The 14,298-nt window shown below is 34.5% G+C and overlaps 3 protein-coding genes across 4 annotated transcripts in view; 2 read left to right on the top strand and 1 right to left on the bottom strand.

Annotated features, from left to right (window-relative positions):
- Window positions 1-124: 124 nt before the first annotated feature.
- On the bottom strand, window positions 125-1,675 carry LOC116304372 (high mobility group protein B1-like). Its single transcript, XM_031714101.1, has 2 exons — window positions 1,350-1,675; window positions 125-896 (listed from the first exon to the last, which is right to left on the bottom strand). The coding sequence occupies exons 1-2, from the start codon at window positions 1,673-1,675 to the stop codon at window positions 632-634; spliced, it is 591 nt and encodes a 196-aa protein (XP_031569961.1). The 3' UTR covers window positions 125-631.
- A 691-nt stretch (window positions 1,676-2,366) lies between these two features.
- LOC116304364 (histone deacetylase complex subunit SAP30L) lies at window positions 2,367-5,231 on the top strand. The gene is made up of 4 exons (XM_031714091.2): window positions 2,367-2,588; window positions 2,681-2,782; window positions 3,047-3,145; window positions 4,413-5,231. Exons 1-4 carry the CDS (start codon window positions 2,418-2,420, stop codon window positions 4,524-4,526), a joined length of 486 nt encoding a protein of 161 aa, XP_031569951.1. The 5' UTR covers window positions 2,367-2,417; the 3' UTR covers window positions 4,527-5,231.
- A 1,047-nt stretch (window positions 5,232-6,278) lies between these two features.
- LOC116304311 (phospholipid-transporting ATPase IB) overlaps window positions 6,279-14,298 on the top strand; it is a 30,510-nt gene continuing 22,490 nt past the window's right edge. The window contains exon 1 of one of the 2 annotated variants that reach the window (XM_089038830.1): window positions 6,279-6,536. In XM_089038830.1, the coding sequence (XP_088894956.1) occupies window positions 6,425-6,536 (112 nt within the window). In that variant the 5' untranslated portion in view covers window positions 6,279-6,424. The remainder of the gene's footprint in view (window positions 6,537-14,298) is intronic. The other variant, XM_031714022.2, reaches the window with a different exon arrangement.

Genomic DNA, 14,298 nt, shown 5'->3' with positions numbered 1-14,298 from the left:
CTTTTTCTATTCTATACTGAGTAAATGTAAGTCTTTTTGATATTGACCGTTTATTAAAAAGCTATAGAACGACGAAATGTGTTAACTTAGCTGTTCGTTGCTGATCAATGATAAAAAGATGATAATATCAATAAGATTATGTTATGCGCACACAGAGATACATAACGGTTTAAGCCAAAACTAGCAAATTAAGCTGCAAACTGTCTAAACTTGAGAGATAAGAAAATCAAGACAAGTATATTTCTGGGATGATTCCAAGCCCATATCTTGTCATTCAGTGCCACTTAATGACCATGAATAATGAACGACGTCTTAAATTAGATAAATTCACCAACAGATCATGCCGGATTATTATATCTGTCATATACCGCGGACACTTGATCATTGACAGTTCTTGGAAACGCAAGTCCCTGAGAACTGTGAGTCAAGGCGATTGGCATAGGTGTGTAAACTGAAGCAATAACAATTAAGAATAAGAATGAAATTGAAAATCAAAAGAATGGAAAGTGGAAGAGTGGAAAAGTGATTAAATGGTAAGATCGAGGAAATGGAAAAAAAGGAATGTAAAAGACTATAAGAGTGTGCAGTGTTTTTAGGGCATGACCAATGTTATTGAGTGTAAGCTTGTGTTCTAGTCATCAGTTGCGGTGCCATTTTCTACAGCTACAGACTTCTTACCATCTGAAAGACCTTGGGTTTTGTTGTTGTACTCTTTCATTTCTTCATCATACCTCTGCCTGTCTTTCTTGGCCAGTTCTTGATACTCTCCTTTGTCGCTTTCTGGTGTCTTAGACCACATCTCTCCTAGCGCCTTGAGAACAGCTGTGGTACTGACATCCCCAAGTGATTCCTTCACGGAAGGTCGCTTGTCAGCAAGAAAAAACATGTAGGCAGATCTAAATAAAAGTAAAGGTTAGGATTTACAATGACAGATCTTAATGACCAACCATTATGGGCGACCTTTTTAATTTCTCCCACTCTCCTTTTTCCATTCTTATTTTTACGTACAATGTTATGATTTTTGCATATATTTTTACGTTTAATTATTTCAACATTTCATGAGGTGGTCACCTCGCATGGGTCTCGTGTCCGGCGTACAACAAAAAGTTTAGTCTACATAGCTAAAATTTTACTAAGCCATGAAAGGCATAAAGAGTGATGCATGTTTTATAGACCCCTTGCAATGATTTCCTAGAGAACTTTTCGTTCTGGGGGACAAAACAATAGGCGTTCTTTTCTCACGCAAAAAATCAATTGTTTTGTCCTCCAGAACAATTCCCCTCGGGACTCAGTGCAAGGGTCTATAGGCTATGAAGCACAGAAGACAAGCTAATTTCTTTTTGACTCACAAATTCTTTTTTGGCTTGTTTGGATCTTTTATCTTTTTCTTCTTCATCTTTTTTCCTGAATTCTGCTCTTCTGCAGGCGGTGGAGAATACGAAGACATCTCCTTCAAATATCTAGTCTTGTCCTTCTCGGCCTTATCAGTATAAGGCTTCTTCTCTTCCCCACTCATGTTCTTCCATTTATCAGCACAGCTTCGAGAAAATTCCTGCAAAGGCAGTGATTCGCCATTTTCTCCTTTCATATGCTCTTTTTGATCTTGTAAAAAGAAGTTATAGGCACTTTTGGCACCTTTTGGCTTGTTTGGGTCTTTCTTGCTTACTTTAGGCATTTTTAGAGCCGTTTGCTTGGTAAATAAAATTGAATATCAAATATTTAGCAGCAAGCTAGAAGAAAGCTAAGTTTTTGTGCAAAGCTGCTCCAACATCGACTTTAGTAGGGTTTGAACTTGGCTCCAAAACTCGTCTTCTGATTGGTTAATTTTCCCGCTCGAATCGAAAGTGCGCAGAGGCGCGCCAGGCAAGCGCGCCTTCGTGAATAAGCGAAGATATTCCGAATGAGACGAAATCTTCCCGAAAAAATTCGAAAACCATAAATCTCTTACGAAGAGGACCCGGTGATGCTAAGAGGTGGTGAAAAAACAATGGAATAGCAAATGATTGTCAATAAAATGGAAGGGCAAAAAATGGAATACCAAATCAGCGACCACTGAGCCCCATGCAATCAAAGAAAATAAGGAAAAAACAACAACAAAACACTTGGATAGGATAAAATGCAAAAGTTAGCAGGTGTAGTATTGGTCGGTAGACTTTGGGGCTGAAATATCTATTTTGTGCAGTCCATACGGCCTACTCAAGATTACGACCAAATTAAACCTTTTTTCTCATTTTTTTCCTTTGTAAACCGGTAAAAAAATTATAGCTTGATCTTTCTTGGTCTTTGGGCTACCTTGGTCTTTAGAAAGTTTCGTCCAATCAAAAGTGCCGTTATAGAAGGTCCCATGACGTCACTGACATGTGGATAACAAACAAGAGAGGGAGCGATTTTCAAGATCTGAAGATTTTTGCCACAACATGAACGGATATCGCAGTGAACAAGAAGAACACAGCGCTACAAGTTCACAGATTTGCTGTCTGGTTGAGGATAACGAGAGGTGCAAGAGACTGGCAGGGAATGCAAGTTATTCAAAGAGAATCCAGAAGACTGTAGGACAGAGAAAACTGAAGCTTTCGCTCGATACAAGTGTAAGTTTGGCATTTGAACATTTCTTTTACATCATACACGAAACTACTGTTCTTTGTGGATCATATTCTAATGTTTTTTGCATGTGATTTAGGCAAGACATATATACATCTGTGATTACCACAAGAACATGATCCAGAGCGTACGAAGCAAAAGAAAGCGAAAGGAATCTGATGACGAACACGATTCAACCGACGTGAGTGTTCATTCAGTTGAATAAGTGCACACAAAACCAGTCAATATTCTTAATGTTTTTTTCATTTATCTATCGTGCATCTTCAGAACAGACTGAGGATAACTCAATTTTGCTCTACCATGAATAAATATTTACGTTTTCTTGATGTACAGTACATTTTTTCGATGATCGTGCACTACTGCCTTCTTTGCCTCGTCTTGTATACGTACGTACGTCACATGTTAAAATACGATAACTCAAGCTTTATATATTGATTTCTTTCAGGTCGACTTCTGCTCTCTCCAAGTTAACACTCTTCGTAGGTATAAACGCCATTATAAGCTTCAAACCAGACCAGGATTGAACAAAGCACAGCTTGTTGAGGTAAGTCAATAACAATTTTAGTGTTACGGAAAAAACTAGATGATTTGAATATTTATAAGCTCCGCCGGTTGGCAGTTACGTTAATGATCAACACTGAACTAAGAATTGATTTTGTCTTAACTTCGTTCTTATACACTTTTCTGTAAGAACTAGATAGTCTACTCTTAAATTTCTACTTATTTGGCTGTAAATTGTCATATGTACAGTTGTTTCTACGATAAATTAATCAGAAATCGTTGCATTGAAAGTCGTTGCTTTGTTTACACGGTTTCGTTTACGCTCTGCAACGTTTTCGATGCCGAAAAAGGAAATTTTGAAGTGAGATCTATCTTCCTATTTGCTCATAATGCTCGTTCCTTGCTGTCTAAAACGATAAAGAGGTTTACAACTAGTTGTCTAGTTCTAAGTGTCCTTTTTTTACTTTATCACTTTTTACTTCTTACACCACCGATCTCGTGTGACTGAATATTTTCAATGGATTTCTGTCCCCCCCCCAAAAAAAAGAAATTTTTTTGATTTTGACTGCCAAATAAAGAAAGGTGATTTCTTTCCGTGGATATAAAAGCCATTTATATTTCTTATTTACACAAATTTACGTCTTTGCGCTACCACAGGAATCCCAAACATTGTTTTGTGCAGATTGAGTTACCAGAGGGGAGGGGTGAGGATATTCACAAAGGCTGCGGAAATTTTAACATGTAATATATTTTTAATATTAAGGCCAAAAATGTAATTTTTTTCCTTTTTTTTTTTTTTTTTTTTCCTTTTTTTTTAATATTATTTTATTTATTAACAAATATAAATCAAGAGTACACATAACGAATAATACGAATAATTACAAATAGTGGTTACAGATGGTGCTATGGGCTTACTTGTCTTAATTCAGATAATGTTTTTTACTTATAAGTAAGTATATTCTGGTGTAATTTTAGAATTTTTTTCAATCGTTTTTTTTTTTGTGAAACTGAAAATCTATTGTGAAATTTTGCAATTTTGCCAATATTGTAAAAAACATAATTTAGATATATTTGTCCTGACAAAAAAGGTAGGGTATATAGGTGAAAGGGTTACGATACCATCCAAGGGGTCACTTCAAGCAGGAAGACGCAACGAGAGAAGAAATGACAATATCTTTATTTTATAGTACCATTCTTTACACATCAATATAAATTATTACAAGAAATAAATCCCTTGAGGTACAGAATTTTAACTAAAATACACGTCACCTTTGCCTATCTAACAGTTTTTATATGCTTGTATTCAACAGACCATCCAGAAACACTTCAAACAAATACCCTGTCAAGAGAAAGAAACCATCACATACTTTATTTACATGGTAAAAACAAACAAAAGTAAGCTGGACCAGAAGCCAGACAGTTGAAATCATAAATACAAGTAAACAAGCAAAGTTTAAAACACTATGCCATACAATCTCTTAAATCTTTTACCATGTAAATAGATCTTTAGATTTATGTAGACATAATTATGCACATATAGCTGAGATGGATTTCAATATAATTGATACTGTTGTCTGGTTCTTGTTTATAGAATCAGTTAAATATAGAGATTTTAGGTCACTGGAAAAAATACCAAAATCCAAGCTGATTTAGTTTGTGTTGCAGTATTCATGACAGTAAAATCTAAGAATACGAATGCTATAACCATGCAACATAATTAGCACTTAATAATGCTAAATAGTGTTATCACTATTGTTTTTCATTGTCTAATTAGTGCTATTTAGTACTAATTAGTGCAAAATTTTGCATGGTTTTAGTATTTGTACTCTATTTTGTACAAAATTAGAATATATTGCAATGGTAGATCAGATAAATTTTCCAAGAGTCCATCTTGTAGGGGGAAATATTTTTTAACCTTTGGAATCAAATCTTCACCCAATCAATTTTTTTACTGAGAACTTACAGAATGACTGCCCAGAAAAATCTCTAGTGCTCTGATCCCTAAGAATGAGTAGTACCTTAGTAGCTTTTTGGTATTCTTTTGATTTGTTCGTTATCTAAATGTTAATGGAGGTTTCTATGTACAAACAGAATAACTGTGTGTGGAATAAATCATGTGACAAGTTGAATATTTGGTATGGTGCATTTAATTAATTTTCTAGTTAAGTAATTAAAATCGAAAAGAAAATGAAAATAAGTCCCAAAAAAACCTAGCTGTCTAGCCAGGGGAGACTTGGCAATGATACCTTTTATCAAATAGAACAACTGAGAAAGAAACAGTAATTAAGATTGTTTAAGCTCCTTACCATCTCCTTTCCTCTTTTTCCCTCCTCAAAAAAGCCTAAAAAGAAGATGGAAGTAATCGCAAAAGTAATAAATAATTGCTGCAGGCAATCGATGTAGCGCATTGCATCTCATTGTGCACAATGTTGCAACGTGTGTGATAAAAAAATTGAAAGCATGTTACCGTGGGGGTGACTGAAATATTCACTCCATCTTTTGCCTTTGCAATGTTAAGGAAGATAAAAGAAAAACGATACAGAGAGATTTTATAATTTTTGAATAGCATAAAACGAAGACCAGTAAAGACAGGTTATATGATGACATATTTAAAGCGGGAAAATTAAATCACCAATTACCAACTTTTTGCGTAATGAATTATTTTCGAAAAAAAAATAAAATAAAGGTCTAAAAACGCGGGGGGAGGTTGCACTCTTGCCCGTTTAGGGTAAGGATGTGCCGCTGAGCCCTCTGAACCCTGACCCTGTTCCAGAGTAAAATCGCTGAAATTCATACCCTGTTCCAGAGCAAGATCGCTGAAAACCATACCCTGTTCCGGTATTGGCGAAAATAGATACTCTGTTCCAGAGAGGAGAGAGCGTGATTTCATATACCCTGTCCCAGAGCGAGCGCGATTTTATGAACCCAGTTCCAGAGTAGAATTGCTGAAAACCATACCCTGTTTGGCGGCACATACCCGTATAGCGAATATAGTGGAGTGCCCCCCCCCCCCTCCCCCGGCTAAAAAAGTAGCAGATTTTCCCTTTTAATTAAAGAAGTCAAGATATTTATCGTCGTTTGTGTAATCGTTATTATGAAAACCCCAAAAAACGCAGAAGGTTTTAGTTTCAGTCACGTGGACACGCATCAGTTGCGGTTTTAGGATGACGTTACCCCGACTCACCTTTAACAAGAAAAATCTCGTAATGCCATTGTAGACACAGCTCAGTTTTAAGATGTTCATGGAATTCTGCTTTTAATACTTTTAACATAAACAAGGAATGCTTGCTGTGGTCGAACTGAGGAATACATGAACTGAGGAATGGCGGCCAAAGAGCTTGCGGGGACAAACAAATGGCATGAGGAAAGTGCGACGTTATTGATGAATGTTGAAAATTTGGAGACAAACCCTGTTATCGATCCTGACCAAGCGGGTAAGATACGGCCACGTCTGGCAATTCATACGAGTATGGCAGCAATTTAACAATAGTCTGAAAGGATTTACAGAATAATAGTCCGATAGAAAAAGGAATGGAATCAAAAACGAAAAGATACTAAAGGGTGTCACGGCTTGCATTAACTTATATATTTTTTGTTTTATAAAGCATCTTTTTCAGTATTAGCCTAAAGCGAGTCCATATTGAGTTTCTATTATTTATTGATAAAGAAAAGAATAGAGTTAACATGACTTTTCAAGTATTTATATCGATATTTGTGTATTACGACAAATTTCCTCTTAGCCTCGATTTGACGCATCAGTCTCACGCAAGACAATTCGTTTTAGAAAATGAAATACTGGAATAGAAACCTCGAGAATTCCCAAGTTACTGAGTATAATTTTCTAAAAATAAATTTAAGATCTTGAAAGTATCAGAGGTTTTTTAAAGATAAGTTAAAATCTAAGCAAAGGGAGGGGAGGGTAGCGTTGTTTTCCTTTTCTCAAAAGTGCGCATGCGTAGTAAGTGTCGATAGCTTCCAGCTGCTCGTCGAAACAAAATGGAAGATTTGTGAAGCTTCTGTCGGAGTATTTCAAGAAAACCAACCTAAAACTTTTGAAATACAGCAAGAATGTGTTTGTGAGGGCAAAAGTAACATGGCGGAAGGGTTTAAGCTTGCACCAAAGGCTTCAAAGTCTGAAGACAGTCCCGGTAAGCAAAGACTTGCCCTCGAAAAAATCCTGATTTGATCTCGTATGTCACTGTCAGGTGTACCTAGTGAATAATATGAGAATTATCATATTTCTCGGCTGGATTTTAATGGAATGCTGTATTTATGTGACCTTATATGAATTATTTTCGGTCGTTGCATGAATTTAAGCCCTCTTTGAACTCTAACTTTCTATATTTTTGGTGTTTTTCTCGAGTAATTCTACCAAACGCTGTTTTCTTTATTTTCAAATTCGCCCTGCTTCCGGAAGTCAACTTCCAACAAATGGGCGAGCCTTTTCTTTTCCTTGATTTTATATCGCTGAAAAAAAAGTGTACTGCATGAGTATTTAGTCGTATTTACTGGGTTTAGTTTTAAAAGGTCGGTTAAATGGTGGGTGCACGTTTTTTAGCCTTGAAGGTGAAGTCTTTGAGAGATCCTACTGATACGAGTCAGTCGATACACAAAAGGAATCGGAGTTAACAGTACCAAAAAAATGGAAAAAAATCTGTAATGACTTGTTTTTCGAGGGCTTAATGGTTTGAGAATCGTAACGGGTGTGTTTTTATTTAATAATTGCTCGCTGACAAGGCTTTTTTCCTGCCACACAACATTTTAAAATGTCAAGTTTAATCATAAATCATCCCTTATTTTGTTAATATTTTCAAATACTGTAGTATAATTCGTTTCCTTGAAAGTGGTTGTTTCTAATAATACTCGTCTAAACTTGCAAATTAATATCGAATTAATATTTTTGTTTTGATTTTTTCTTAATTACTGTATTTGTTTTGGTTGAGCTTCGCACCTGATTCCTTACTGAGGTTTTAAATTTAAACGATATACAACAAGCTGACATCAAAGTAATAATTTTTCGATCTAAATCAACTTTCCTTCCTTATATTCACTATTTTAAAGCAAATCGTTTATCATCTCATTTTATTTTTTGTTAAATGTTTAATCTGTTTTATTTATTCATTGACCTCAATGACAATTACCTTAATTTATTTTTATTTGGAAGTTTATTGGTATCACATTAAAACATTAAAGTGTTGCTGTAAAGTTATTTATGACTTTGCTTTAAAAAATACTCATCCATCCATTAAAAAGACTGTAAGATGTATAGTAAATTTAGTAAAGGGAAGTTTATTGTATAGCTTGCTGTAACATTGAAATACAGTAGAATCACACCAAAATGACCTCTTAGGCCCTGTCCACACATATCTGGAAATTTTTGTATCCGCAAATTTTTTTTTGCAGATACAGGTTGCATCCACACGTGTCCGGAAATTTTTGTATCTGTATCCAGAAATTTTTGAAAACGGTCTCCAGAGTGGAAATTTTCAAATACGCTCCGAATACGGATACGTGTGGACGGTCATATCAGCAAATTATTGAATGCGATGACGTAAATACGATTTTGCGCATGCTCAATAAGAAAAACTATCTGTCAAAGGGACTAGGCACTAGCGTGCATCAGGGCGGATCATGAAATTTCTGGATACGTGTGGACAGTGAAAACGATTCGAATATGCTGCGTGTGGATGCGAACATTTTGGTATCCGAAAAAAAAATTTCCGGATATATGTGGACGGGGCCTTAGTGGGCAGATCATGATCTGGGCTAGGCATTGCTAACTCAGAGATCATAATATTGGAAACACATGAGTTCTGTAGGGGGAGGCAAACCAAATGCAATCTCACAAAGATCTACATTCACCTTTTCTCTCAATTTTAGTTAGTCTTACTGGAATATAACTATATTTATAAAATATTTGAGACACTGGGCGCATTCTTTGACATAAACCTTTGTTTCTATCAGAAGACAGAAAACAATGCTCTGGAATGACAGTTCAAACATTTTGTTTATTTCACAAAAGCCATCTATGCCTCAGCTATGACTTCTCTTTTACTCTACAGATTCTCAACATGTTTATATCATAGTATACACATGTAGACGTGCATGTCATTTTATATTCCTAATTAATATCACACTTTAAGGGTCACGAGATTTAAAAGTATTTGAGACAAGAAAGGTTCTCAATATTTGATATAACTATTAGCTTTTTTATTGATAAACTGACTTAATTCCTGTACCATTGCTAAGGGCCAAGAGGCAGTATATTATAAGTTATTGTATAGTGAATGCTGACACAAATTAAGCACTTGAAGGGGGGGACAAATGATTTCTGGCTTCAAGACCATTACTGATTATTGTGCTTCACTGTTGTCAAATTCAATATATATACCGTATGATGGTGAATCATTTCTTACTAGTAAATGTTTTGCACATGAATAAAGAACATGGTTATATACTGTATGGTTCATACTCCAGTAGGTTGGATCAATGATGAATATAACCATTGTGTAAAAGCTAGTAAATAATCAATTTTTTTTGCACAGGAGTAACCATAGTGTTGGTATCAGAGGTTTCTTATCAGAGCACATACATAATTTTAGTGATTATATTCACCTCCAGATAGCAATTTTATGATCTCAAAGATAAACCCTTTTATGAACATTTATACACTTGATATAACAGGTAATATAATAATTATTGCTCAGAGGTAAAGTCTCTCTTATAACTGTATATGAAGACAAAAGACCTGTTCTGTCCAATGTAATGATTACTACCATCGTTATGAAGCTTGAGAAATATCTACATTTAGACATATGGCGTTGTCTTTTATATAAAAAAATCTATTTCCAGATCCAAAATGAAAAAAAATCAGGTTATTATTTTTTCTAAGTAGATTATTTACTTAACTGGTCCAAAGAATGTAATATCTAGCTATAGAAGCTTTGCACCATCACATGATGGCAACCATGACAAAAAGCACAACAATAGAATCATTTTCCCCTTGGAAACTGAATTTTTTCTCATGTAAATCAGATTAAACCAAATTCTATTGTTCCTGCCTATGATGCAAAGCCTCTTGTTTTTAAGAAGAACCCTATGGGCCTTACTCAAGTGAAAGCCATGTTTATTCTCATGATAATAAAAACCTTGGTTTTACCCACTTCAATTCATTCTCAATGCAAGGCTACATGTGAAGGAATCTCTCTTTATATGAGTAAAGCCCATAACATGAGATCCATGCCTGTACCACAGGTAACCCAATAAGATAACATATTTCATTGCACCTGACAACACTTTCATGGGTAAGCTCCGGTTGGAAGTGATCTATTTGAACAGTAGTGATAAGAATATGTTTTTGTTGAATAAATAATATCAGACAAGTTTAGAAACCATCATTTGGAACAACACCAGCTGTAAACTCCTCAAAAGATTGTGAAATTTTATTGTGGTTGTTAGCTAGAAAGATTATAGTATAAACCATATTTAAAAGAAACTGCTACATGGATTTTGTTGGTGAACATAAATTATTCAAGCATCTGCAGTACAAATATTAATTCTGTATTTTCTGATATTGAGCCATGCAAGAGTTTCTAGAAGTTAGAAAGATCTTGTATAAAAATTCCAAATGGACTGTTAAAAACAATTCTGAGAAACTGGACAAGTTTCTTTAATCCAAATTCAGAACATAGCCTTGCAATTATTGACTCTGTGCAAACTGATTAGCAGTTAAAAATCAAAGAGGCTATGCATATCAAATGGGAACAACCCCTTTTGAATCAACAGTTAACACACACTAAACTCGTCCTTATTGTATAATCTTTGCTATACATATTAGTTTTCTTTTCTATGTTAGGCACCAAATTCTCACGAAATTCTTATTAACTAAATATAATCTAGGTTATACATTTATTGCATCATTAACATCCACTGATGATGGCAGTATGTATGCCGAAACATGTTTAGATTAAACTTGTGCTATTTTATCAAAATTGTTTCTTGAAAGAGTTGTACGTTTTAATTTCTATGATTAAAAATATTCTCATTAAAAATTTTATATTGATCATGGGAGTGAGAAAAGTCTAAAATATCCTTTCCATTCCTTCTAAAATATGTTATTTGGTTTTTATCGTATTGTGTAATTAAGAATGTAAAAATACCTCCCACTGGAAGGGGTAAAACATTCTGTTAGGGGTGGTGTGGGGGGAGGATTAAGGATTTAAGTTGTCAGTATAGTTGGCACCTTGGCAGTAGTAAGAGATGTACCTTTGAAGCTTCTAGAGACAATAGTGCAATAATTTCTGCCATCTGAATATAATATGTACAGTTATACTGATATAGTTGAGCTCAAATTTCTCATACTTTTTACGGTCAATTTTAACCAAATTTCTAGATCCATTCAAAAATGGCTGCCTACCATTTATATATGTTCTATATTTAGTGCCTCAATAGGATTAAAATATGGGAGGAAAAAGTGTTTCTAAGAGACCTTTAGCATGATGTTCTTGCTACTGTAGGTATAGCAAACCTCGAATTACAGTTTGACGACATCAGGCATTTTCCTTCAAACTCTAGACATTTAGCAGGGCATCATAATTATGATGAAGTGTTGCTGTAAGATCCCCCTGTAGAACATTCGATTGATGCTGAGTGTTTTTTACAGGGGTTATAGTAGCAAATTAACATTCACAACTTGTTACAGATAGTTTTATAGGTTCTGATGTAATCAGTAATCGTGTACTTCATGACCAGCCGACACATGTCGGTCGACTATCGCCTGACTGTTGGTTGACAGTTGCCCGACTATCGGCCGTGTGTTGGCCGAGCAAAAGTACAAAGCAAAAGATCAATATAGTGAGCTTGTAGCCATGCTTAAATTGAATGACAAACTTTTATTAGACCAGAGGTTGTTTCAGCTTGGTATTGATAAATTTTAAGGTTAAAGTATAGAAACTTCTAACTTCAATCTGCAGTTTGAGGTCTTTTTTTACCACAAGAAGCAGCTTAAGTGATAAAATTTAATTTGTAGGTTATTGCTCTTTTGAGACGACATAATGTCTGCACATAAAATACAATATTTGCTTAATACACTGTATATCTGGTGATTTACTTTTTCATTTCTAGAAGACAAGTGTTTTCGATTTTGAGTAAATATATGTTAATATTTCTTAAACAATTTGCCTGGTACAGCAAGTCAGTAAATATTAGTATTAAAGACAAATGTTTTTGATTTTGAGTGACTATTTGTTAATGCTTGGTACCACAGGGCTGTCAACTCCCGAGATATTCAAATCTGGAGAATTGATAGGGAAGGGACATGACGTCACAGTGCATCAAAAAGCACACGAAAAGATGTCTTTCGCTTTGTAACATTAATTTTGATGTGATTTGTCTATTTCTGACCAATCAGATTATCGCTTGTATTACAATGGTCTGTTTGCAAGAACAGTTTATGAGGAACGTTTTGATTTTGTTGTCGATGTAAAATAACACAAACAACATAAAATTACTGGAGATTTATGGTTGTCTCACAAGAAATGGTCAGCTTCAGCGATTATCCGGGAGATTTGAGACTCTAATCTGGAGACTGGGAGATACGGTCCAAAATCTGGAGACTCCCGGTTTATCCGGGAGAGTTGACAGCCCTGTACCATGAGTCAGTAAATATTAGTATTATTTTAGAAAATATATCTAAAATGTCACACCTGAATTTAAATTTGACTTCAGCTTTTTAAGTTAGAAACTGTATGTTCTTATCTGCCTGACATAACCTTCAAAAATATAATATTTAATTCATTTGAACCTATTTTTTTAACTGAAAAACATTGATAATTCATCAGTTTGAATGATTTGTTGTCAAATTTGTTTAGTATACTCACAAAATCCTAAGGGTTTTATCTGTTCCAGCCTACCTGTTTTCCAACTAAAGGCAATATATGGTACATATCTTCTGCTTGAAGGCTATCAGTTTGACAAGTCCAATATCATCCAGAAATCCTCAAAGCGTTTGAGTTTTGGTTTTACTTTGAAAAGAAAGAAGCACTGCACTAAATGCTAGATATCCTAAAGCTATGTAAATATCGAACCAGGAATAAAATCTCAATGTACGAGAGCTGAGGGTTAGTGTATCTAAACCCACCTGCCGTATCCCAGAATTTAGATCTAAATTGGATTTCCATTTGGGCCCTAATTTATTCATGTCTATCTGTTACCTAGACAATAAAGCATATTATTTTATTCAAATTTGGTTAAGCACAGAAACACATTGAATTCATAAAACTGCTAGCTAATGAGACAAATGTCAAGGTAGTTTGTATCTAAGGAAGACTGGTATTTGTATGTAAGAAAAATGATAAACATATTTGACCAACAGAGTTAAGCAAATAGGTGGGATTAGAATTTCAAAGTGTTGCTTCAAGATTCAAGTTATGCTTGGAGTTCTTCGGTTTACGGGTTAGTATACATATATATTTTTGGCTAAAGATCCGTTGCAGTCCTCGCTTAAACTAATACTTCAAAACATTCGGAAAATCTAAGTAAAACCCTAAAAATGGATTAGTATATACAGTAGAAAATAGCTGACAGATATACATCATGGTTATAGGATAATGTATAGAATATAAAATGCAATATTTATTGTTCATGCAATTCAAGGTGTTGTTTTTTGGCTGTCTTTGAATAATACATACTAGACATTGTCAAATGTGCTTTTGTGAGCATCATTTATGGTATATACATATATGTTAGTTTTCCAAGATCAAAATACTGTACCTCATGCAAAAAAAAAAAAAAAAAAAAAAAGAAAGAAAAAAAGAAAAAAATAAGATTCCCAATCTGATCTACAGAACTTCTTTTTTCCCTTGTATTTTTGTCTTCAATTTTACTGAGGTGTTCTTTTTATCTTCAATTGAGCTAAAGAAAATGTTAGTCTTACTAATAGATGTAAATTCCAAAACCAGAAAAAATAGGAAGTCAAGGTTTATTTTTCCAATATAATGTTATTCAATTCGAGAGAGAAGCTGCATATAGATTAAAACAAGTTAAAACAGGACTCAAAATAGTGGCCTGCCAATGGCCAAAATGCTGTCTACATATTAATAATTGCAGACAAAAAATAATAAGTGCCAAATGAAAAATTAAATGGCTAGCAAAATTTTACCTTAAATTTTTGTGTGTTTTTCTTTTTCTTTTCTTTTC

The sequence above is a fragment of the Actinia tenebrosa genome, unplaced genomic scaffold (genome assembly GCF_029948245.1).
Source record: "Actinia tenebrosa isolate PJP-AT-01 unplaced genomic scaffold, QUT_ActTen_1.0 PGA_scaffold6__47_contigs__length_16458017, whole genome shotgun sequence".
NCBI lineage: Eukaryota > Metazoa > Cnidaria > Anthozoa > Actiniaria > Actiniidae > Actinia > Actinia tenebrosa.
Note: the sequence above shows the minus strand (reverse complement) of the source record. Positions and strands in the feature narration are given on the sequence as shown.